A 26,011-nucleotide genomic window follows, 5' to 3' on the forward strand; every position below is an offset into this window, starting at 1 on the left:
AAATTTCTCTAATCTCCCTACGCTGAGTCTGTTTTGCCCGTCACGATAATCGTTGAGTGTTCTCCCTGTCCTTATCTCAACTCTTGAGCCCTTTCCATCGTATTTTCTCCCCCTTTCCTTTTGAGGAGGGGGACTGAGAGAGTGGTTGAATCTCAGCTGCCCACCTGAGTAAAAACACCACACTAAGCTAAATCTAAGACGGCTCAACCAGCCTGTTACAGGGTCAAGCCCTATAAAGAAAAGTGGGGCCGCAGTGCCTGTGCAGTGTAATCTGAGAATTAAATAACTAAGGTCAGGTCAGGCACTGAATACATCAGAGCATGTACTTACGCTTGCAGAATGGAAATCCATAGTAGCCAGTTTGGCATCTGCTGCACTGACGACCAATGACATTAGGTCTGCACATACACTGCCCTCCCAGGGGGCTGCAAGTGGGGCTCATGGCACCTTCGCTATGGCAATTACATGGCACTGCTCCGTTGTTGTAGAAAGCCACTAGTGACCTCGCAGAATCCTTACAGAAGGCTGACGATCTTTCTGGGCTATTTACGTTGAAATATAAATCATGTTAGTAATGCCACTTGAAAACTGCTGTGAGAATGCTTTGCAGAGGTTCAGTGAATTGGGGTCCTGTCTTTCAAACAATTCTTTGAAATATGGAAGGCATCAGTACACATGCAAGGATACGCATAAAGTAATTACATTAGTAGTAAGTGGCTCATGTAGGTAAGATTTATTTTTTTTCAAAGAGGTGCTCATATTAGTCTTATCAGTTCAGACATGCCAAGCAAAATACAAAATACCAAAGATGGAAATACCAAAGACAGAAAGATGACACAGATTTTCCTCTTTTGTACTGTGAGCAATAACACTCTACCCTTACATTTCATTTACAATAGAAAGTCATGCAAAAATGACTCATGGAAAATTAACAGGCCAGCATAAGCCATGAAAAGCATTTTAATGTAGCAGAGCCATGGGGATTTTATACGTTTTTTTAATATGGATTGAAAATAATATTAAATCCTAGCTTGCTCAGTTTTTCAGAAAGTGATGCTTACTCAATATGAAAACTGTTTCCTCCACATTGGCTGATAAAATCAAATGACTTGTCCACAGTCTTTTTGTCAAGAATTTTGTAACTGTAGTTGTCTGCTGGAACAACTAAGACATTTTCCTTAAAACAACAAAAAAGCTAGATTGTACATTTCAGAGAAGAACAAAAGAAACAAGCTAAGGCATTTATATATTTAAACGTTACTTCATTATGAATTTTCGATTTTCTCAAAAATGCTAACACTTTAAGCAAAAGGGTAGGAAAATATACTTCATTATTTATCTCCCAGAGCTTACAGTACAAGCAGCATACAATAAAAATACTGTATAATATCTTAAGATTTAAAGTAAAAACAAAACTAGTGTACAAGATCCTAAAATTTTGAAAATTTGAAAATTGATAATTTAAAATCATCTCTAAATGGCTGGTGAAGCTGAGGAGAACATTTCCAGGTATGTTTATGCAATAAACTTACCAAAACCAGCATTCTTCCATCAGGTACCATCACTGTAACAGAGACTTCAGGTTCAGAAATGTCAAGCTCAATTTGTTTTTCTGCAATCACCTGATCCCGACAGCCAGAAGTATGAGGGCAGAACGAAGCATTGATGGAACCTAGAAGAAAAAGCATAATGCCAAATAATGACCTCTGTGCCAAAAAGCTGAGAGGAGAAAGAAGTTAAATCAAATTCGAAAGCTTACCTGACCACACACGTCCCGCATTCACATGCACCTGCACAGGGAACGTTGGATGTGCTGGCTGATAAAAATGTAGCACAAATACATATCTGCCCAATTGGGGCACTCTGCCACTCATGGTAATCTGGTTCTGCAGAAGCAAGAACAGCTCTGATAGTATATACGTTTTGTGAAATATTCATCATTTCATGAACTGTGCTCTGTATTGCTTAGTTGCAACAGAAGAGAGGGGGCTTAGCATTTCTCAGAAAGTTAACAATATCTTCAAAGAATATGTCATTACCTCTGCATGCTCCTATCTGTTCACATGCCAAGCATATGTAATGCACTTCTGCAGTCTGTGAGACTACTACAGGTTTAGAAAGAAGCTGGCATTTTTGTTTCTCTTTCTGTATATTATCTTTGTGGCTTAGTCAATCTGCAATGTTTTGATCATATACATTAGTTCTGATTTTCTTAGAATGCTTGACCTATTTACCTTTACTAAGAGCATAATTTGTGACTTAGGAAACAGTATTTTCAAAATGTGAACTACCTGTGGTGATGTCAAGATGACTCCGTTAACTGAGTCAGAAGGTAAAGGGGCACTCAGTGGATCATGGAGTATATTTCTCTGTACTTCAGAAATTTTCCCATCCCTGAATGCATCCAAAACCAAAGCCGCTGGTGGAGTTTCATACACTGATGGAATGCATGTTACGCTAAAAACAAGAGTTATATTAATTACTCTTGTGGTCAGGAGCATTCCTTAAGCATCATGAAAGAAAAAAACGGTCAAGTCCCAAAAGTTAACATATTAGAATGTAATACAATTAATAACACAATAGTAACCACTGTTACTCTTTGGAATTTTATGGAAATGATCAATAAGTGAAAACAAGAGGTATAGATCTAACTCACAGAGGGGAAAACGTACATGACTGCTTTTATTCACTCAAAATTTCCATAACCTGAACAGTTTCAATAAAAAGAGTTTGCTAAGGAAACCAAAGGTGTTAAAAATACAGTTAAATAAATGTTAGTGAATTCAGTTAGTTACATTCACCAGAATCTGTACCGATATTGAAATTTCAGTTCTACAAATATTTATGTAGGTGTGTCCCTTAAACATGCAAGTTTTCCCATTGAAGCCAGTGGGACTACTTAAGTACTTAAAAGTTAAGCATACACTCAAATATTTGTAGAATTGAAGCCAAAATAAATAACAGTGCTCCCTGAAAACATCCCATTTCGTCCACTGTTGTTTTTAACTATTTCTTCCTTGGTATATTTAATTCTGAAGAACTTGATTGAGAGAAGTAGTTTCCAAGACTGCAGGAGAAAATGTTATCTGGGGGTTTTACGCTAGTATTTATTCACTTCTTGTAAGTATTCAGCAGACAATGATTAATCTTTGCTCAAGACAGGCCCAGAACTGGAATGGCAAATACATTTCAGGGCCAGGACTGAGAAGTATTTGCCAGGCTTGTGTGGGAAACCACGTGCAGCATCCACTTATAATACTATTAAACTGAGCCAAGACTCTGAATCTTTCAACTTGGTGAACACTAAACACTTTCAGGAAAGCAAAAATGCTGCCAGATAACGGTCTTAATAACAGAACATAAATATACAGTAAACTATGCAAGTACAGCAAGCGATTTAATAAATTAATAAATAAATAAATAAAACAAAACCCAACAAAGTAAAAGGAACATATATCTATGTTAGCTTGATTTTATATCATGCTTTTCACCCAGCCTCCTTTCCCCATTTTACTCAGAGTACAAATACCCAGGAATGCAAAATGCGTTTCATGAGAGGGCAAGTATCTTCAGTGTTAGAAAGCTGCTCTCAGTTGTAAGATTCTGAACAGGAGGAGAATTAAGTTGCAATTCAATGCTATACATGTTTGCAAGTCAAGTGCAGTCACATGCTTTTATCCAATTTAATATCCAGATTTTTCTGCTTTCTACTTCAGTTCAACCACTGTATTAGCAACTACCATCTGGAAAACTATTAGACCTAGTTGCCAACTCTTTCTGCCTCTGAAGCATTGCAAATGACATTTTCTTTTACTTTGAGGCTCCCTTCATTGTCAGATCAGTAGGGGAAAAAAAAAAAAACACAACATAGGACTAGAATCACAGGGACATCCAGGGAAGTGCAACAGGAATTGAAAATGTTTCCTAATTCAGAAACTGGAATGATATTTCCTCTCTGGCACAAAGAACGAAACACGTGGAGAGAAGAATTCCAACAGGATGGAGCAAGTGCTCTGCAGAACCTGGAACTGACTAATAGGGAAGAGAACATTTAGGTTCAAATGCTCTCAGTAACAAGGGGACATTGACCTGTGTCGACCCAACTGCATATGAGTACTCTAACTACTGGTACTACACAAGTATAAAGGAGGCGGGGAAGGATCACCTAGTGTTGCTGTGAGTAATGAATGCTGAGGGCACACTTAGCATCACCTATCATACAGGATCCACAATGAGGTGGGGAAGGGAATTCTTGTTTGTGAAGAAGGGGTTTACACGTTGGGTAGTTTGGGGCTGCCACATTTTGCTGGTGGACCTGTGAATTTGGGATACCTGAAAGGAAATTCATTACCTTACCAATTAGAAATTAAAGCTATTTTGAACCAGGTGAAGCAGTAACATGCAGAATGAAAATCCAAACAGAACAGTGTGTATTTCAGGCCTGATAATCCATGGCTTGCCACAGAAACAGCAATGTTTTTCCAGCTTGGACACCTATTATACTGGAAAGCATGTGAAATACTTGTGTATTCTAATGCATTAGCACTCGGTAGTTCAGATGGGAAAGTCTAGTATTACCAACATCCCACACAAAGTCTGTCTAGATTAACACTAACACTTCAGCTTTTAATTATTAGTACAATTATTTTTATTTTTTTATTATTTTTATTTTTACAAATGCTACCTTGTAAAAGTGGTCAACAAACCACCTTTGAGTCACCAAGCAAAGGTTCATTGAAAAGCATTAAAATTCACTTTAGTCTCTCTCTGAGGGTCTTTTTCAGAAAATATAAAGGATAACAACAAGCAAGTTACCTTCCATCATGGGTACTCCTGTAAACAGCTATGCAATGTACTTTAGGATTCACATATTCTGGAGAAAATTCTTCAGCTGATATAATACAAACCTTGTGCTGAAAAATAAGCACAAGGTACATTTAGCAATTAATACTGAAAATAAATAATAGGGCCAAGCCTAAAAGGGGAACAATGTAGCCTAATGTTAGCACAGGGAGATCTAAGTCCCAACCCATGTACCGTCATGGACTTTGCAAGCAGTTTTGGATCCTTACCTACCTGCACCTGAATGCCTCAGTATTTAAAAGTATTTTTCTGTCCTTCCCAGGGGAACATTGGCTATTGGGAAGTTAAATAAATTAAAATGCAAGTATGTATAGTAATGGGAATCACAGAAGACTAGCTTACAGGGTCAAAAGCTAGCCAAGGGTGAACAAGATTATACAGAACAAGGGTCAGAGGAAAAAGCCCTCAGTGTTGTTAAGACTTTCAGACCCTGAGGGAATTCCTAGTCCTTCTGAAATGCAGACAGTAATATTTGCTCACACAAAGTCCTTAGAAATGAGTTTTGGTGACTATGAGATTTCTCCCAATGGATTCAGAATTCAGTTTAAAAAAATTTGAGAGTTCATATGTTTTTGGTTTGGGGTTTTTTGGTTTTTTTTTTTTGACATAAGGCAAGGCTTGTAGGTAGACACAACAGTTAGTGCCAATAAAAAGATATCACCTGCACTTCCAAGATACGTAAGTTACAGGTAAGTTTGCAGGTTACAAAATGTGTGCGTAAACTACTTGAAAAGGAAATAAAAAAGCACTTGATAATGGTAACTAGCACTACATATTAGTATAAATAGCAGTTGCATAGGGAGAATGCATTAATGTGCAAAGCAATTCATTTTAGAAGCAGTCATAAAGGAGCTCAACTTGTGTTTTAGCATAAGTGAGCAGGGAATATAAACCCTTTATAAGCTAGAAGGCAGAGTGCCAGAAATCCCTTTTCCTGTGCAGCAAGCATTGTGCTTCTCCTGCCTGTAATGACCCATAGGACTCCAGCCTATTGCAGCAGAACAAGGGTAGACTCTGAAGATCTGAACTGTACTTTCAGAGCAGCTAAAAAGTTACCATGGAACATCATTTGGATTTAGACGGCTCATTTGCATCTGTCTGAGATGAAGTCCTTAGAGCCGCTCTTGAAAGGTGACCTCAACAATCCCATTCCCCCTTTACTATTTAGACCTGATTTCTGAACTTCAGCACTGAGGGTGGTTCCCCTTTGCCTCTCTGTTCTGTACAACAGGGGGTCTTTAACTCCAAAGCTGCTGGGACACTGACTCCACAGATAGCGTCCATACAACAGAAGTTCTTCTTTTCCTCATTCTCATCTTTTGGCAAGCGCAGCATTTATGTTTAACGCAGGGAAATATTTTTTTTGTGTCTCAATCTTGAAGCAAGTCATTTAGAAAAAGGAAACTGTAATTTGGAAGACAAAATATTATCATGAAACTTCCATATGTGGAGATACAGCCTAATAATATCAATATCCTTTGGGTATGGATCTCGTTAAGCACAGCAACTGCTACAGGGAGCTACCACACAATTTAAATGGTATTTGTTCACACTGAACACTGCCTCAGGAAATGAAGAAAGTATGCATCAGTTGCTAATCCTAACAGTGCTATGAAACTACTCTGTGTTCATAGTTTGGTTTTAACTTTAGATTTAAACCAACTGTGTAACTGGCCTCGTGTTTCTAAAATGGTAAACACTGAAACAACTTAGAAAAAAAAATCAGTATCTAGAAAAATGTATTACTAGTGTGGGCCAAAAGATGGCAGTGAAGGTTTTTCATTCAAGTTTTTATTTAAAAGTTCTATCTTTTCTAAAATGAATACATTTATTATCCGAAATTTTGTAAGAGACATAGGAAATGCCCGTGTTGTGAGGATATAAAGAAAAAAAAGGGAAAGGCAAAAAATACAGCAATTAAGAAAAAAGCTACCAGCATATTTTTCAATTAAAGTTTACATGTAGAAAAGAGAGAGGAACTGAAATAAAGCATTAGAGAGTTGGAAATACCCTTGCCAAGATCAAAGATAATAAAGATACAGAGGAATTTGCCTTCCTTGTTTGACTCAGTATTCGTTGACTATCTACAAACCAACATCTTCAAGCATCTAATATACACCCTTTCACACATCACCATACAGCATGTGAACATAAGGAGAAAAGTACATCTCTTTACCTATTTGAGGAATAAATATTACAAATGGAAAAGAAAATAGAAACTTACCAGAAGAAAATTAATTGATGATGCCTTAAGATGTATCTTTGTATCTGCTAAAAGATCATAGGCTGCAATACGATTTCTGTCATCCACAACAACACTGCGACAAAGGAAACTGAGACAGAAAGCAGGGTTAAAAATTAGCCTCCCGGCATTGCCATGTTGTTTGTGCTATTGTGTAGCTCAGCTGAGGCCTAGTTAGCCTCACCACAGGTACCTAGTCATTCTGCTGGATCATAAGTAACAACTATGTTTGGCCACTGATGAATGCAGTATCCCCACCGCAGAGACAAAGGAAGCACCACATACAAAATGTGGCTTGCCCTTTGTAGGTCGCCTACAGAGTCCAAACCTCCTGACCTTAGTTTAGTTCTCCAGTTGAGCTACTGCTAGCGGTACACTGAGATGTAGGTCTGTGCCTCTTATCAATTACCTTTGATCGGCTGCGCATCTTTAGTTAAGATAAACATATACTAGGAGGAAGAATCTTACTAAAGGCTTGGGACTCTGCCTTGCCCAGGGAGCATGATCTCTACAGCCTTCCAAAAGTAGAAACATTTCCCTTTTGCTAAAAGAGGAAGTCACGTACAGATTAGACGGGACTTTGAGCAACCTGATGTAGTGAGAGATGTCCCTGCCCATGACAGGGGAGTTAAATCTAGATGATCTTTAGAGGTCCCTTTTGACCCAAACCATTCTATGGTTCTATGATAAAAGATGCTAATTTCTTTTCTTTCTTCTGCTCAGCAAAGCCAGCCAGCATGCTGTGGGTGAGAAGGTGTAATCACCATAAAACTCTGTTTTTCTTCTAGGAATCAGAGAATGTGAAAGTTTCACTGTTGTTCAGAGCACAGCTCAGAAATAAGCACATCTCAGGGCTAAGGACACTTAAGAAAAATATAGCTCTCTCATTTGATTTTCACTAAAAACTGGGCAACTAAGTATGTCTCTGAATCTGGGATCCATTCTCTTCCAATGTTTTATTGGGAATAATCAATCTGATAGAGCTGTAAGTAGACCTGGCATACTTTATTCATGATTCTATGACAAACTTCATTATGCAGTTTTGATTGTTTTCTTTTTTTCACAGACATGTATCTTCCTGCTCAGAAAAGATAACACAGCAACTTACTTGCAATGGCACCATTAGTTTCATCCAGAATGGCAGCAGAAAGGATTTACTGCATTGCTACATTAAAGTAGCAAAGGCTTTCTTTGTCTTTTCACAAGCAAGCTTTTAACATATCATACATGCAAACAAGTTCAGAACTAGTCCATAAAATGTGTTTAAAAAAAAAAAAAAAGAGTTTTAAGAGCAGTGACCTGGCAAAGTAATACAGTTCTGCTCTGTATCACAAACATGCTGATGAAAATCCTGGATATCCCTAAGTCTACAATCTGTCAAACACTTGGCTCACAGGAAAAAAATGATGCATGTCAGTAACCCCCTAACACTCCTAGGGGCACAAACATCTGCAGGATCACAATCCTAATTTGAGTCATACTCTGAATTGCTCAAGTGTTAAAGACAATCTCACTTATGACAGACAAAATCTCTGGAACATCTGCAGTAACCTCAGTAGTCAACAAGGATAAAGAAACATAGGTCTTCAGGCCTACTCAAAATTTCAGAGAAACACATACCTTTGCTTCAGCAAATCTTGTTAGAGGGGTGGAAACACTCTTGCAAAACTGGCTGCTACTTTTTTTTTTCTTTTTATAGTCAAAACCCTCAGACATGCTTTTAACTAAACAAGCATAAACAGTGCAAACATCTGCAGCCAACAGAGCTGCTGGATGCTCTGCTACTGGACTCTATAATTAATAGTTTATAAGGATTTACAAGTGTATATAAAAACCCCTTTGTACAGAAAAAGTTCACTAAAGCAGTAGCAGTATTTAATGTGCTGACTGCACAGACTTAAAAATCTGTACAATACCCAAATAATTATGTATCTGCTTTTAAATCACCCTAAAATTTGAACAACATAACAGCAGTAAAATGGATTCCAATATATAAAAAGTATAATTATATTCTAAATGGTTATTTAACCATTTCAGAAATTCTTACCTGTATTTGCAACTGTATATTCTCACTCTGCCTTCTGTGACAGGTCCAGGGCTATTTATTTTTACCTCAGCAGTGTATAACTGGTCATCTTCATTGGCATATTCAAAAACTAGAACATAGCGACCGACTTGAGGAACATTTATGGTCATCTGTAAATTGACCTAGGTCAAGCATCATTTAAAAAAAAATAAATTAGATTTTTCTTGCAGGAAGCTCCCTTTTCCTGCCCTGCAAGCTAACCGGTCTTCATTAGTCTAGGGCCAAGCCTGCGCTGTCTCAACAAAAAACAATCCAGCAGAATGGAAGCAGTGCTTATAGATAATCACTTTGTCCACTAGTAAGAGTCAACCAGATTCAGGAAACAGCTGCCATTATAACAGCTCTAGGAAGATAAGAGCAGATCTGCAAGATAAGGCTAGGAAATGAGGCTTATTATTTCTATTCTTGGCAGTATAAACTATCAGTGAGGAAAATCTGATGTTCCTAAAAAACCCTCATCTCTAAGCTATCTTTAAAAAACAAATCAAAATTGACTCTTAATTCTCCACTGAATAAACATTCCCACAAGCAGAATTCCTACTATTGCAGCGCTTTACACTGATTCCCTACAAAGAACGAGAGCATTATCTCCAGGAAATAGCCATTGCCACTTTCTGAAACATCAGATTTTTCTTTTAGTTTACCTGTGCAAGTTGATTAAAGTAATATTTTACAGAAGATACTTTGAAGTAGTTGCTTGAAGAGTGCTGTGGTTACAGCGGTTTTTGTTACAGTGGGCTATATAATTATTTTCAAATGTAAGCTGTTTTTCTCAAGGTGTCCTTAGGCTGTGAACTTTTCAACAAGCATATAATTCTGTCAACAGCCATCCTGACTTCACTGCAATAAGTCATAACAGTAAAGCTTTGCACATGCATCAGTGATGAAGCACCAGGGCCTATGACATTTAAGTATCATTGCTGCAGTTGGCATTTTTTTAAAGGAACTGTCAGAACACAGTAGCAGAGGACACAATCACTTTACATTTAATTATCATGTACTTGATACAATAGCTTTTTTTAAAAAAAATACTTCTAGTATAGTTTTTGGTTTCATGAAACATGTTTCTCTTTCAGTGGACCCACAGCATCATCATATTTGCCTTTGCTTGTTTTTTACTGAAGTAAATATTTTACGTAAGTATAGCTATTTAAGAAACAAAAAAAAAAGATGAATTTGGAGTTATATACACACACCATTACTGCTGACAAACCATTTTGACATTGCTGCTGCAATTAAGCAGTATGCTGAACTAGACAGTATGCCTAAAACACAGGGATTTTTATTTTATTAAATACTTTTGTCAGAGTGAAACATCCACTCTAGTCACAGTATAGGTCTGCCAATACTGATCTGTTTATACAGATCAGTATAAAATACAGAACTTAGCACAGAGCCTGTTTCAGGGATGAGTTACAGATCTGCAAATCCCAAGCCATGAATATGCCACTGTTTTAGTCCAGTAGGTTTGTAGTTAATAGTGCAGATGCGACTGCGATTAGCATGCAGGAATCTCACCTCTCTTCCACTGATATGGGACATCACTGGTTGATCAGGAGTTGGCCGTCGAACAGGTATTCTTCTGTATTCTCCCCCACGTCTGTAATACGCTGCCTCTGAACCGAGGACACAGGAAAATCTGCCCAATGGCAAATGCTGATAGAGCAAGCAGCTTACACAAACAAAAACACAGAATTATTATTGCTTTCAATTGCAGCAGTATAATAACAACATAATCCAAGGCAATGGTTTATTCCGTAGCATATATACTGACTTCTCTGTTGAAACACGTCCAGGATAGGTGCAAGGCTCCGTAACTTGTATCTGCAAGATGGATGCTTCATAATAATCACTAGGTAACAGCACCATATAATCCTAGGAACAAATATAACAAATGCAAGACCATGCAGAAAATTACAAAAGGAACCTCTCCAGAAGTTCACAATGTAGCAATGCACAAAACCAATCACACAAATAATTTTTATGGAGGATATCTGCAATACACATGTAGATTTTTTGTTGCTATATGGGCCAATAACATCCTTATGTGTCATGGTAAATCTGTTTATATCTTCACAGAGATAGTTTGAAGGCAGCTGCCCTGTAAGCAGGGAAACTCTGCAGCCACTATCCCATCATGTGTTGTACAAGATGATGCTCATAAAGGAGGTTCCCCACTATATCTATGCCTTGCAGGACTTGTCAAGTCCAGAGCCTCTGAATCTAAAAGCACAGGCCCCTCTTACTTAAGCTTTAAAGCTAAGAAACACAGATCTTCTAGCCCAAAGTTGTTCTTGCTTTATAAGCCAAATGGTACGCTCAGTAGAGTGGAAGAAAGAATCAGTTTGTATAAGCTTGAGTTGCACAAGCACTGCTCAGTAATACACAGCTGGCTGTGCACAGTTTTCACCCATGTACGCTATTCACCTGCGGACAACTCAACTGTGTTTGACTCTGCAAGGGAGATTCATGTATCCCAGGTGACTTCATAAAAATATTCCTCATAATCTATTAAGCTGTGCTTCAAGAAGCTGGTATATTTTTACTCTGCCTTTTCAACTTAAAAGATTGGAGTTTATTTATAAAAACTTTCTTTTATGAATACATACTGGGCTAAGATCATTAACAAATTCCTTTTCAAAGGTATTAAAGAAAAAAAAAAGACAGGCACAATAGTACTGTCACTTTCAGCAAGAAATATGCTGCAAGCTCTTTAGTAACATTCTACGTGGCGTTCCATAAATTTAACAGAGCCCCAGGGTTGATGACTAAAGATATCGGCTACTTGTTAACCATATACAATATACATATGAATTTCAGTATAGTATCTTTGTGATCATGCATCTTTAAGGTTTTCCATAAATGCTCACCTCAAAGACTGTCTTTTTATAGCAACTTCTCAGAACTGCTGTCACAGAAAATTTTTCAGTAAGTGGAAGGAGAGTAAAGATGGGAAGATAAAAACATTTAGAAAGTGACCTGCTAATTATAAAGCCCACCTTATATTTTTCTGAAGAATCTTTGCCAGAAAACTAAGGGCTTGATCATCTGTAGCTGAACCAAGCTTTAGATATGTTATGTGATATGCAAGAATTACTTATTTCTATGAACTTTTATGATCAACCAATTGTGCTGTATATTAATATTACTTCAACATTTGAAAGTACAGATTCTGGATAGACTGAAAGTCTGTAAGCACATGAAAAATTAGAGCAGATGAAAGTCAGAGAAGGAAAAAAAAATGAAATTAGAGGCTGAACTGTATATTTTCATAATGATATTCTGCCACTGTACTATTTTCACTAATGCTGAATTTCAATTGCTTCCAGGGTTGTTCCTGACAAACAACTCCAGAGCAATATTATCATGACAGCCTTCAAGCACTTGTTTTCTTCAATTGTTTTCTTACCAAGAGGACTTCCTCTGCCATTATACTGACAATCCACATTCCTGGAACCAGTGAGAAAGATTCTGTGGAGCTTTTTCCTGGGATTGTGACAAAAGCTGGCTCCTTGCTGGGTGGGAAGACAAATTCTTTGCTCTGAGCAGCCCCTGCCAGAAAAAAAAAAAAATAAGGGACTGTGTAAAATGTCTCTACTTGGTTGGTACTCTGGACTTACAATTTAATCCATTAAACTTGGTGTAATAGGAGCTGACAATGCTCCTCTGACAATATGTATTGTAAGTAAGCTACAGAGCTGTGTAATTATTGTCATCTTGTTTTTTATGAGTCTTGAGCAAATTGATTCAGAAGTGCAGATTTTTTCCCTTGTAATGGCCAGTTTTGTAATATTCTGAAATGTTCACTTCCCTTCCCTCTTCCATTACTTTCCATTCAACACATCCACTGACTCAAGACATCTTCGGTTGACCCAAGGCCTGTTCTCATGCAACTTTCAGCTGTATATTTCAAATACCAGAGGTTCTCTGTAGCATCTAAAATGTTATGAATCACAAAGGTTTCCTCTTGAAAGCCCATGGACAAAGACAAAAGCTTGTGCTCCAGGCTGGTTTCCTGTCTCCCAAGCAATGTAAGCCAGTCCTGACTATAAACTGCTGCCCCTCTGCTGGGCAGTACCTGTCATGTCTTTAGTTGTGTCTTCTCCAAATTATTGGAAGGATCTATGACTAAATACCATTGATTCCCAACTGTGTGATACTATTACACATCGTAAGAGATAACTCTGAACATATCCTTTGAATGGCAGAGACATAACAAGGATATAGAGTACTTATCTTTTACCAGGGACCAAGTCATGTTGTTGAGGACTGTCATCAGAGCTAATTTGGTGGATTGGGTTCATCATTAAATAAATATTATTCATGGAAAAAAGGCAGAAGTCACCTTTAAACTGAAATATTAAAGGTAACTGAATCAAGATAAATGCTGTTATCCCTTCTTTGAAAACTTCATAAAACACACAGTTCAAAGCTTTCAAGTACAGAATTGGAAGTCCTGAATTTGGCAAACATTTAAAAAACAAATGTTGATTATTACTGTTAGCAGAAGTTTCATGCAAACATAGCCACATCATTTACAGGAAAATATATCAGGAAAAACACAAAAGCATTGACACTGTTAAAAGCAATGCATTTTAAGCGTCATTACAAATCTGAGTTAGTTGCTTCTTGAAAAGGCTTCTCTAATCTAACATTCATCTAATGTGTTGTGCCGTTGAGTTGTACCTACCTGCTTCAGGCCGAGATTGACAAGCAGATATGCGGCCAGGTAACGATTCACCTCCAGGGTTAATGTATCTCAGGATAATGCGAAATAAGTAGTGGTTTGATTTTTCCACATTCAAAGTTATCCTCACTTCATTCTGAAAAATTGAAGTTAATAAACAAAAACAGCCATAAAGTGCTGAATAGAGGAACAGTTAGAAGCCATGCAAGCACCAGACTAAATGCCTACAAGAAAAATGCACATGCAGACAAGTATACACTGGAATGGCAATGCTGTGTATGACAGATGAAGACAGGTAAGCCTAATGAGAAAATTAATTCACTTACAAGTATAGTTAGTGTCAAAATGTTTTCCCTCAGCAACTGAGATCTTCCCTTTAGAGCTTTTTGAACCCAGGGTGACATAGCGGAGGACTAGGTGGAAGAGCTTAGGGGAAGCCACAGTGACAGGTACAACCACCTCTGGCTGGGAAAAATAAACAGAAAGGGAAAAAGGAGGAAAGGAAAGTATATTATTTGTTACTAGCACCCAGAGAAAGAAAAACCATTTGGCAAAAGACATACTCCATAACAGAAAAGAAAGGCTCCAGCAGCTTACAAGAGAATATGGAACAAAACCTCCTGTAAAATAAAACACTTGTTGAATAATAACTTACCCTGAAAGACACAGAATCCTAACTAATATGCATGTTGATATTGCACTTTGAAACATGGACAGTATTTTACTGGTATTCTTCCTGCCTGTGCAGGGAAACATAAGGTATCAAGGGCCAGAATCACTGATCCTAGTCTGAGATAACACACAATGCTCCACAGCACACAGACATCTCAGACTGGCACTGTAACTTCTGCTCCTCTACCAGATCCCTCACTGCCTTAGAGGTATGATACCATGATTCTTTTGCCCTGGGGCTGAACTGACATCCCTGAAACCACACAGTTCACATCAACCCTGGGCTGGCAGTAAGCCCACAGGAGAATGAATTCACACAGCCCCCATTTAGTTGCAGAGCAACAGAATCAGCAGAGACTTGTTCAAAGGTTGGTGGATTAGGAAAAAAATAGGCTTTGTGCAGTCTCAAGGGTTTGGCTTCTTCCCTTCCATCCTAAATCATAAAGCTCCCATCACAAACCAAATCCCACCAGTTCACCCATCATAATCCACTCACTGTCCCATTCCAAGATGCTTCGGGTACAGTAAGTTCCCTACCACTATGTTCCATTCTGTATCCCCAAAAGCACACAAGTTTTCTAAATTGCAAACCTGTCAGAATGGGGCACAAAGCCATATTTTCTCTTACTGCTAAAAGCTAAAATAAATGATAGAGTGCCAGCTCTCATATGCTACTTAGCATATTATTAAATTCTGCCATCATCCCAGAAACCTCCACTTTCTAAATAGAAATGCAATAGAGAAAGCAAAGACAGACATACAACAGATGATAGAGATGAGATATCTGCAGAGATTAAATGGCTAAAATCTCGGTGACTGCAGAAGGGCAGTGGACCAGAACAGAAAATACAGACACATGGGGGAAGGTTTTACAACTGTTGTTTTAAATGGAGAAGGGTGACTGCTGAAAAGAAAAGACAGGCATTGAGGGAACACCTGAAAAATAGATAGGAACAAAACAGAAAAGGTGAAAGATATAAAGAAACATGCCTCAGAAGGTTTCACAAAATGGTTTCTAAGCTTTTATGGAAAGTCTAGAGTACCCAGGTAAAGACAGAGAAAGAAGACATTCGAGTAATGAGGGAGGAAGAGATGTCAGTCCTCAGTTTCAAGCAAAAAGTAGGAAGTGAGAAGAATTTATTATTTGAGCTCTATCACAAAGCAAGGCAGCTCTTGCCAATGCTTTAAAAACTCAGGCAAACTGTTAAGCTTCTCAGTCTATAATGAGACCCCCATGTGAGCAGCATGGGTGAAGCATAGCAGCATAGGGCACCACTCACAGGCTACTTATTTCACCTGATTTTTTTAATGAAAATATTTTCACAAAAAGTGTTACATTAGCTTTTCGTGTGGCAGATATTGTAATGTTATTTGTCTTCCACAAAAGAAATGTCAGGAGTGTTTCAGGGTCCTGCAAGACACAAAAAAGCTATGTGAAAATTCTGAAAGTTTCTTGAAAAGAAGAACGTAACTATGAAGAATGAAGACTATCTATGCAAGGATCTAACTGTGGAGGGCCTGGATCTGGCAATTACTTACATGAATGAAAAGCTTTATTCAGGTGAGCAAAGTAATGCACACTTTCAGCAGGATTAGAAACTAAGCCCTTTCAATACCTCTTTACAAAATGCCAAGTAGATATGAAACGCAAAAAGCATCTGAGTTAGAACGCAGAAATTTAAGAAAGAACAGTTTCCAAAGAGTTGCCTTCATGTGTGAATGTGGAGTAATTCTGAAAAGCCAAAAAAAAAAAAAAAAAAAAAGCAAAACCACAAAATTGGCTCTGGGATTAAAAAACAAAAACAAACAAACAAAAGATGAAAGAGTGAAAAGTAAAAAACAGAAAGAAAATCACTATACTTGCACAACAGTTATGTGCTTATGTCTGTCTGTAGTTGACCAATTAGTCCTTGGACAGGTTACAGAGGCTGGACACAACTATTTCTGTGGACTAAAAAATCTAATCAGCATCTATTGGAGCATCTATCAGGAGTACTACAAATATCAGAGTACAACTTTTTAAAAGAATGAGCAAATCCTATTTATTGCTCAAATCTACTCTTTTCAAATTTTGATTCACTTGCTCAGCAATTCAGTCCAAAATCAAACAGGTCCTTTCTCACACGATTAAATTATGCTGACTCTTCCTGCAATGTACTTAACTCCCTCTGCTGTGTTTTGCTTTATTTGTAGTCTATCATAAGACTAAAATTAATGTTGCTGAAACACTCCTGCTCGCATCTTGTTTTACTGAATCACACATTTTCTTGTTTGCTGTAATGTAAAGTTATCGTTCCTGATAAATTGGAGACTTTCTCCTCCTTGTCCAATACAAGTTACAAGTGTGAAGGTTTCACCATGGCACTATGATGAAACCTGAAAATCTTGACACAGACTACTATGGAACTCTATAATCCATGTGATTTAGCCAAACATCAATCTTCTGCTGTCCTTGTCAGGACAACAATTTCTGCATTTAGTCTTAGAGACTTCAAAGCTACTAGTTCTTTGCTTTAAACCTACAGCAAAATGCATTCCTAAAAAAAAGTAATAACAATACAGCCAATAACAACCTCCCCAAAAAACAAAAACAAAATGACCTCTCAAAGAAGGTCTCTGAAGAACACAACATATTTGCACTAGCAATGACCAACTTTAAATAATGCCAACAGTCACTAATCCAAACAGTGATACAGTGCCGAAGTGTTCAGATTAGTGAGATCCTGTCGTTCTGGTTTCTCCATGACCTTGCAAACACATAGCAGTATAAGGGGGGCATACATATCATACATCTATGTTTCCACCCCAAAGCCTTGAGCAAAATACCAGCTTACTTGTATAGAAGACATCCGGGCATATCCTCTCCAGCTGAAGTTCGGAAATTCCTGAGGGTCATAGCCAAACCGAATTCCCCTTCCCTGGACGGTAGTTCCATCTTCAATCTCAAATTTCATGTGGTGCAGATCAGGGAAAAAATAGTTTTGTTCAGGCCTTTCAAGGAGAAAAAAAAAAAAGGAACAAGCATTCAAAGGACTATTCTTTTCCTCCAAATTATTATTTTTTTGCTCTGATTGTCAGTTTGGGTATTCTTGCCAGTATAAAATACAAATGTAACCATTGACTGAACCTTTGCTACTTATTAGTGAGTAAAAACATTTCAGGCAATGTGCCTAAATCATGTCACTCAACAGCTAAAGCAAATTGATTCTGATATGATTTTTCTTTTCATAACTATGTAAGCTAAAAAAGCCTGATGAATTTATGATATTTCCAGCTAGTTCATCATCTGAGTATAACCCCAATATCCAACACTTTTTGGCAAGAAGCCTCCACCCACTCACCATTGTAATCTGAAAGAATTACCAGTCACTGTATGGTCTACATCTAAAAGAATAAAGCAACAGAAGGGAACTGATCTACTGAGAAATCCTGACAGTAGCTAATAAATTCCAGACAGCAAATGAGATTGACGGAATGAGAATTCTCTTTCCAGAGGCTTTTACAGCTGTACCTTATCTTATGCAACTCTTGATATATACAGGTACATTGATATATACACAATGTGATCGCAAAACAGGTATCATTCATTCAAGGAAACAGAGTTAAAACATCCCATTAGAGTATCAGACGAAAACTGCCAGGCAGCAAGTATAACTAATACCACAATTTACCAGCATATTTATCAACAAATCCAGAATCTCATGTGAAAAGCTAGCAAGGAACCGATGGGCCGTTTCAAATGATCTACTTTAAAGCACAAGCTCTTTGTGACAGTCTGACTCACTCCTGACAGGTCATCCCCACAACGTGCTCTCTGCACTGGCAGGCACCCGAGGGTTCAGCACACGCAGAACTGATGGATCCTCCGACATCACACTGACAGCCTGCCAGGCAAAGAACAGAAGCCAAATATCCCATCAGAAAAAATGATAAAGGTTATCAGAAAACACACCTCGCTTCCTCTAATTAAACACTATTATCAACTCATTTCCTCCTTCCGGAGCCCTTTAGGCTCCCCTCAGACTCTTTGAAACACATTAGCACCCATGGATAAGCTGCAGTTACTTCTGGCTTTTCATGTTTGTTGTTGTTTTCTTTTTTTCTGCTTGTAACATGACAAAAGCCTTTTTTTTTTTTTAATAACTTTTAAATGACAAGTAAAAAGCCACGGTTACTAAATGCTGGACCACAGTTCAGGATGATTAAGTACTAAAAAAGAACACCTAACTTACAAAAGGAGCTAGAAGTTGAATTTTCAGAGTCTGGTATCACAACATAACAAAACCATATGTGTTTACATAAGAGCATACACATATTTTTAACATATATCGGACTTGCTACAGGAGACAGGATTTGTGGCATAAAGTAAGGGACAGCTCTAATAATGAGGCATAATATATCACACTAAGGAACATGTATGTCTAGGTTAAAGAATTCAGAACCGACTTGAAAGGTTGAATGTTCCTAAACATATTTACAGCATGTCAAGTAATCTCACTGAAATCAAGAAGAATTAAAGTAATCTGCGCCTTCGTGAAGCCAGATCCATTTCATTAGAGCTTTGGTTTGAAAATTAGGCACAGAAGGTTTGTTTGATAGACTAGCCATTGTTTTTAAACTTTGCACGCACAAAACGATTGCCATAAGTACATCAGTATTTTAAAAGCAAATCTCTTGCATCATCCTTGGACAGGTATAAATCCCATTAAAAGCAGTGAAAGTGCTTTCAATAATTTTAGCAAATCCAAATCTACAGGGAGGGCAAGGAAGAAAGGGAAGTAGCTCTACACTCCTCAAAACACATGACAGAGTGATGACCACTTCCACCATATCACAGCTGCATCTGACTGTACTTCAAAACATACTGAGTCATGATTTAAAGCAATACACAAACAAACCTGAAAAAAATAAACTTAATAAATCAATAAAATCAAAAATATTTTAAGTTCTTATTCCAGCAGCGGACCTTAGAAAATCACTAAACAGAACAAAGAGCTACCAATCTTACAGCTAATCCTTGCAGGAAAAAACAAACCTCCCTGACCCTGTATACCGGTAGAAGGTATGAAAGAAGGAATGGCTTTCAGTTATCGTATTTGGAAATCTCTTTAGCTATGATACATACGTATTTTGGTAGATGAATTGCATCTCGGTGTTACGTACTGCATTAAACTTTTCATTGCATTTTAATTTCTGACTTCATTGAAACCCTCTAAGAGCGTGAGGTATTAGATTTTGACAGGGATTAGTGAGGTGCACAATGCAGGAATGAAGGCTAGACACAGAGCTCAAGATTGCCCAGGCTTGCACTGGTTCTGTGCTGGGCAAGCTTCAGCAGCTCCTCTTAATATCTCACAACAGGCATTGACAGAGAAACCTCAGACAGGTGGCGGTAAAGAAGGCACTGAGGATGGTGAGGCAACAGCCGATGAACTCAAAGAGGAACAAATTTTATCAAGTGAGTAAGCCACATTTCTGGGAGCTACAGTCGTATCATCTGCCCTATTCTTTCTCCCTTTGGAAGGCAAAGAAGGAGATTTTCAAATACAGAACACATCCAGCTCAAACAGAGACTTGCACATGCTACAAGTAATAGTGCAAAACACTCTGCATAACTGATTCAACAAACACATCCACATTTTTAAAATATGACCTGTGGAATTCTAAAGACTTTTGCGTTAAGTGCAAATATGCTGCTAGAAATGTTCTTTACCTTGGCAGCCAAAATAATTCTTGTTTTCAAGAGCATAATAACCAACTTCACAACTGTCACAGGAATCTCCACAAACATTGGATTTGCAGTAACAATGTCCATTTTCCTGTGAAGAAAATGTATTCATCAAAAATTTCATCAGCACCTTCTCCAGAACTTTATTCTTTCAATACTTTGAATTCCCTCCAGTTGTGAAGAGGAAAATCATTCTAATTTGAACAAAAACATTTTATCTGGACATAACTTTGTTATTTATCACCTTTAATGAACAGACAAGAAGATCCCTACTTTCAAGGTGATGAAAACTTTTCAGAACTTTTACATCCCTAGGATGTCACCTGTCATTTCATGTGCAAAAGCAGTAATCAGTTCCAAGATTTCCATCTCGCCATGTTACAGTAACATATCTTTACAAAAATAAATTGAATTAATGTTTTCCTTATAATTTCACTTCACCTGTCGACATTCTCCAACTCCACTTAGTGTTCCGCTCACATCACAGTGGCATGCTGCATGGATTGGAAAAAAAAAAAAAAAAGATAATCTACATTTCCTCTTTCCAAAATACTTTGCAGAAATAAATAAATAAATAAATATTGAATCTGCAATTTGGAGTCGTAGTGCAACAAAGTGGATTCTACCCTGGAAGGTTCAGAACAACCAATAGATACTGGTGCAAGGTGAGAAGAAAAAGCAAAGAAGAATGAATGAGGACTTTTGTGTATGTGCAATTTACTGACGTGTTTTGAAGTATCCTAATTTGCATTTAGCAAAAACAAAAAAGTCTTTTCTGACTGCTCTGACAGAATTGCTTTCTGGTTACTTGAGTACAGCACTAACAAACACTCATGAAATTGTGGTCTAATTTCTAAAAATAACTTTTGCTATTATAGGTAATTTGGTTTTCAAATTATGTTATGTGAAAACATGTTCTTAACAAGTTGTTAAAATCACTGAGCACCACAGCTAACAAAGACAATTTTCAAAATAATTTAGTATTAATAGAAATAGAATTTAGTAATTAAATAGAATTTAGTAATAATAGAAATTAATAAAATTTCAAAAAATTTTCAAAATCAAAGTAATTTCATAACTCAAAGAAATATGTCTTAAAACTATACCTGTACATCCTTCAAGGTTTTCTTTGGCCAGGTTCCAGTACAATGGTTTGCATTTACTACACGTAGGACCTTCAACGTGCTGAAGACATTGACAATAGCCCTAATGACAGAAAGAAGTTAATTCATCTGTTTCATAAAAAAACACACAACTCTTTAGTACTATGAAAAAATGTAGTATTATAAACAACTCAGGCAGCTTACTGACTTTCACAGAAGCATGGAATCTGAGGCTGATTCAGACTTCTTGAATTTTTCTGTCTTATACTATCAGCACAGGACTGTTCCATTCTTCCATATCTAATTTATCCTAAATATCCCAGTGAACGTACTTTCCAATTCTTTCATAGCCTTCTTATATCTGCTCTAAAGCATTAACAGTTTTGTAAAAAGTTTAAAATACAAATTTCCATAAAAGCAATCAGTAATTTTCACGTTTTCTCCAAGCTTTACCGCTCCCTTTTTCTTAGGACGGCAGAGTAGAAACAAGAGTGGTAAAGTGAACTAATTCAGATTCAAAATGTTAATATTAGGTTGTTTTTTTTTTTTTTTAAATTACGGCAATGCCACACTTTTTTCTATTTTTTATTTTTACCAAAAATTATTCTGTACTTTTAATCTTACATAGCTTATGTTCTGAATCACCCATATAGTACCATACAGCATTGTGAAGTAGATATGATGTCTACTTTTTTTTTTTTTGTAAAATTTATTCAGGCAATTTTTGGTAGAATTGATTTGTTACATCTCTTCTTCATATTTTCTTATACTTCTCCACTTATTAATTATTGAAAAAAGATAATTACACAAAGCTAAAGCATATTTCTCTGAGGCAACAAGGCACCTTTCAATCCTGTACACATTTTTCTTAGGGACAAGCAGAGACAAATAATAGTAAATTCTGCTTTTCTTCTTAATTCTTTTTCTATCCTTTTCCATAAAAGAGAATGGATGTCTCTCAGCAGGGTTATTTGCCCAGGCACATCAACATTATTTCCAGGGAGTAACTGGTTTACATGTGGCAAACTTTAAGAAAAGCTGGAAGACAAATACAGATGTATGCATGAGCCTACCTCTTCCACCTGTCAGACTTATTTTCTGGGTCTTCTTTGCAACCCATTTATATGGAGTGTAACAATGGTTTCTGATCTGTAATTTTTCATAGTATACTACTAATATTAAATAATACTAGTATATTACTAATATTAATACTAAAATACTAATACATACTTTTATATAATAAATACTAGTATATTACTAATATTAAAATACCAAATATTAAAAAAATATTTTTCAGGAATCATTTGGTACTGAAATGGTCCAACCCAGAACCAGAAGGTCTTCAAAGCATGCATAGGCATATATGCACATCTGCATGTATATATCAGTATCCTGGCATACCAAGCACACATAAACAGTATGCATATTCCACATATAAAATATTCAAAAACAAACAAAAAACAAACACCGCCCTAGACAGGTAATTGCATTGTTTTGATCAAAGAATAAAACACAAAGGTAATTTCCACTCTTACTCTGAAAATAAGCTTGTGCAATTCTTTTACAGACTACGATCAGGCTTCAGGCACTTAAACAAGAAGCAAATGTGTTCAGCAAACGCTCAGACCACACGCGAATTATGAATATTGCTAGCTGCAATGATAGAATACTTACAGAATGAGAACCAACGCTACCTGAAGGGTCACATTCACTGTTGATTCCTTTAGGAAGTTAAAAATAAACACATTAAAATACCTTTTGAAAACAGAGCTATGAAATATAGTAATGCAAAAATCTACAATGTAACCTTTGCGAATTTCAAAGAGTGTCTTAATAGTCACGTTGGAGCAACTCAAATACTTCAAACTTTAAGACCAGAAGAAGCCTTTAATACTGATTGTTCAAATATGTATTTAGCCTAGTTTGGACTAATTGTTTTGGTATACAAAGCAGTCACTTGGAAAAACGTAGCACCAACCTACAACTGAGAGATGTCTTCTTAAAGTTTCTGTGGCATTGTTGAAAAAAGGTTTTAATCTTACAATTTACTTCAGAAAATATACAGAAAGATGAATGAAATCCTCGAATACCTAATCCTGGTGTGCCCTCCCTTCCCACACTTCAGTGCGTTTCTATGAAACTACACATGGCAAAATGTCCTGAAGAACCTCACAATAAAAATGGGGGTGATGTGAACTGAATGCAGGATTTTCTATCACAAATGTTACCTTCACAGTAGGGGAAGCTGTAGGCTGCAGAAAGGCATCTGTCACACTGTCTCCCCGTAACACCTGTTTGACACTCGCACTGCCCTGCTGTTGGCTCACAGGTGTTGTGCTGGGAACCAAGAGGAGAGCACTGGCAAGCTGTATAACCAAAAAAACAAAAACAACAAAAAAAACCACATTGATAATATTAGTATAGTTCACCTTGTGCATATAAAGCAGTAACTTTCAAAACTCTGGTACTGCAGAGGTTTTGAATACTGTTGACTGTCCTTCATTTTTCTTTGAAATAAATCACAGGGTCCTCACAACTGCTTGGAACCTATGAGTTTTAGATGATCTGTTTCATCTCAACATTGTTTACCATGCTTACATTAATCCAACTTGTACAGATAACGGGAACAGAGATGACGTGCCAGGGAGGGCTACCAGAGTGTGTGCCTGCCAAGAAGCCTGGCCACTGGCTTGATCTTCAGTGTTACTGTTGCCAGCTTTGGAAGGAACAAAACTACCATGCTTACGTAGGTAGTTTTTGATGGAAATATATTTGGGAGAATATATTTTCTTCTGTACTGTAGTAATAAGATGGCAAGCCCCAGTAAAAGGAGGGAAGGCTGTTACTCACACAAGCAGCTGGGATAGTTGTAATAACCTGGAGCACACTGGTTGCATTTAAATCCAGCAAAGTTCCTGTGGCACAGACACTGTCCTCTAGGACCACATATATTGTCCACTGAGCCAACTGAATCACAGTTGCATTCTGTATAGGGGAAAAAATAAAAATCAGTAAATATCCTGACAGACACGTCTAAACGAGTAGTTATTTAAAACAGAATTTGCCCAAAAGACACCTTTAAAGCAATCATGAGGAATACAGACAAAACATAATTTCACCGCCAAATATAAATATCCTGAAATAGATGCTTGTAATGTAATTGCCTCCTCAACCACTGATAATCAGGTTCTTACTGCAATGCCATGATGTACAGCTTAGACATTTATTTTGATTCCTTGCAAAATACACTTATAAGGAAGAGAAGTCTATCTTAAGATGGAAAGAAAAGTCCCATGAGATAAGTACTCATTTTCTTTAAAAAATAACCTCTGACAAAAAGCAATCACAAAGCTAGGCTAGGTCTAATGGCTGACAAGCATACTAGTAAAGCAGTTAATTATGCACAACTTCATGATGGACAAATAAAGGATGCACAAGGTAAGAACTGCTGCCCTGTCGTAATTCTACAAGCCGGCAAGCAGTGCACTGCAAGAATCTGCACGCGATATGTGAGGCACACTGTCAGACTGTAACAGCTAGCTGCATGGTGCTTCTCTCAGATTTAGCACTGGTTTAGGCTAACAGCTCTGTCACAGATATGATGTGCTGCTTTGTTGAAACCATGGAGGAAGTTACACAGGCCCATATTTTATAGGTACATGAATGGGAGCCCGTCCAGGAATCCCAACTGCCACAGGTTTTGCAGTTAAGGCTAAGGTTTGCAGTTAATCTCTTACATTATTTGACTAACAGAAATAGCTGACTGACAAATATAAAACAAACACTGCTCAAGTACTGTCTTTCTGTTGCATGTTCATTTTCCTGGTTCCCCATTTTGGTTCCTCTTTGTGCTGCAGCCAAGGATGTCTGGCTTTGCTGTGTTTACATCAAAGCTTCATGGAAAGACACAGGACTTGCTAGCAAGTTGTGTAAGAACATTACAAATACTGAAGCTTCCAAAAACATCACCAACACTACGGTCCCCTCCCAACTGAGTATCACGTTCTCTCCTCATTTTAAATTCCATCAATTAGTTTAAAGGCTTTATTTTGATACTGCTCCTGTTGAATAAAGCTTCTATAGAGTTCAACAAGGTAAGACCAGAAAGGACAGTTTTAGCTGCAGTACCCAAGAAGTTAAAGAGCTCCCTCCCTTCTGAAGATGACAACTCCAAACAGGAGTAGCAGGCAGGGCTGCTCATCCTCCAGCACAGTTTGCAGTATGCTGCATTAGTTTAAATTTAATCAATGGCAGCTTATTTTAATAGAACAAGCTGTGAACTGCAGCAGTTTTGAGCAATCCCACTGGCTGTGTTTTCAACTATTTTGTCTGTCTTTTACAATTTGTTGTTGCACGCTCTCTTAAGCTTTTATGTCTCTTTTCAGCTTTTGGTGTTAAAAATTTAAACATATTCAATATGGGTTTGATTTGTTCTAAGATTGCTATCTAATTCAGTTCTAAGAAAAAAAAAAAAGTTACTGTATTTTAAAACCACTGAACAGAGTGTACCAAGGCAGAATCCTGATTTTATGTTTTTAATTTTAAAAAGTTAATCTACTCCAGACCATAAAGACACAGTCACACGGTATTTCTTTACTCCAACCATTGTGTTTAGTAACACAACACAATA

General features: G+C 37.3%; 1 protein-coding gene across 3 annotated transcripts in view; it reads right to left on the reverse strand.

Moving 5' to 3' along the window:
- Positions 1-26,011, reverse strand: part of LAMA3 (laminin subunit alpha 3) — a 114,820-nt gene that overhangs the window by 54,357 nt on the left and 34,452 nt on the right. For 2 of the 3 annotated variants that reach the window (XM_083824225.1, XM_083824224.1), the window contains exons 14-33: positions 24,232-24,366; positions 23,610-23,747; positions 23,056-23,102; positions 21,385-21,484; positions 20,720-20,772; positions 20,264-20,369; positions 18,335-18,434; positions 17,385-17,541; positions 14,205-14,343; positions 12,601-12,743; positions 10,966-11,066; positions 10,710-10,863; positions 9,153-9,313; positions 7,088-7,196; positions 4,816-4,913; positions 2,292-2,457; positions 1,760-1,886; positions 1,533-1,672; positions 1,062-1,177; positions 331-542 (exon numbers count right to left, since the gene is read on the reverse strand). In XM_083824225.1, coding sequence (XP_083680351.1) covers positions 331-542; positions 1,062-1,177; positions 1,533-1,672; positions 1,760-1,886; positions 2,292-2,457; positions 4,816-4,913; positions 7,088-7,196; positions 9,153-9,313; positions 10,710-10,863; positions 10,966-11,066; positions 12,601-12,743; positions 14,205-14,343; positions 17,385-17,541; positions 18,335-18,434; positions 20,264-20,369; positions 20,720-20,772; positions 21,385-21,484; positions 23,056-23,102; positions 23,610-23,747; positions 24,232-24,366 — 2,502 coding nt within the window. Of the gene's footprint in view, positions 1-330; positions 543-1,061; positions 1,178-1,532; positions 1,673-1,759; positions 1,887-2,291; positions 2,458-4,815; positions 4,914-7,087; positions 7,197-9,152; positions 9,314-10,709; positions 10,864-10,965; positions 11,067-12,600; positions 12,744-13,881; positions 14,015-14,204; positions 14,344-17,384; positions 17,542-18,334; positions 18,435-20,263; positions 20,370-20,719; positions 20,773-21,384; positions 21,485-23,055; positions 23,103-23,609; positions 23,748-24,231; positions 24,367-26,011 lie in introns of all 3 variants that reach the window. The other variant, XM_083824226.1, reaches the window with a different exon arrangement.

Source organism: Anser anser (genome assembly GCF_964211835.1).
Source record: "Anser anser genome assembly, chromosome: 2".
In the NCBI taxonomy this organism is placed as follows: domain Eukaryota; kingdom Metazoa; phylum Chordata; class Aves; order Anseriformes; family Anatidae; genus Anser; species Anser anser.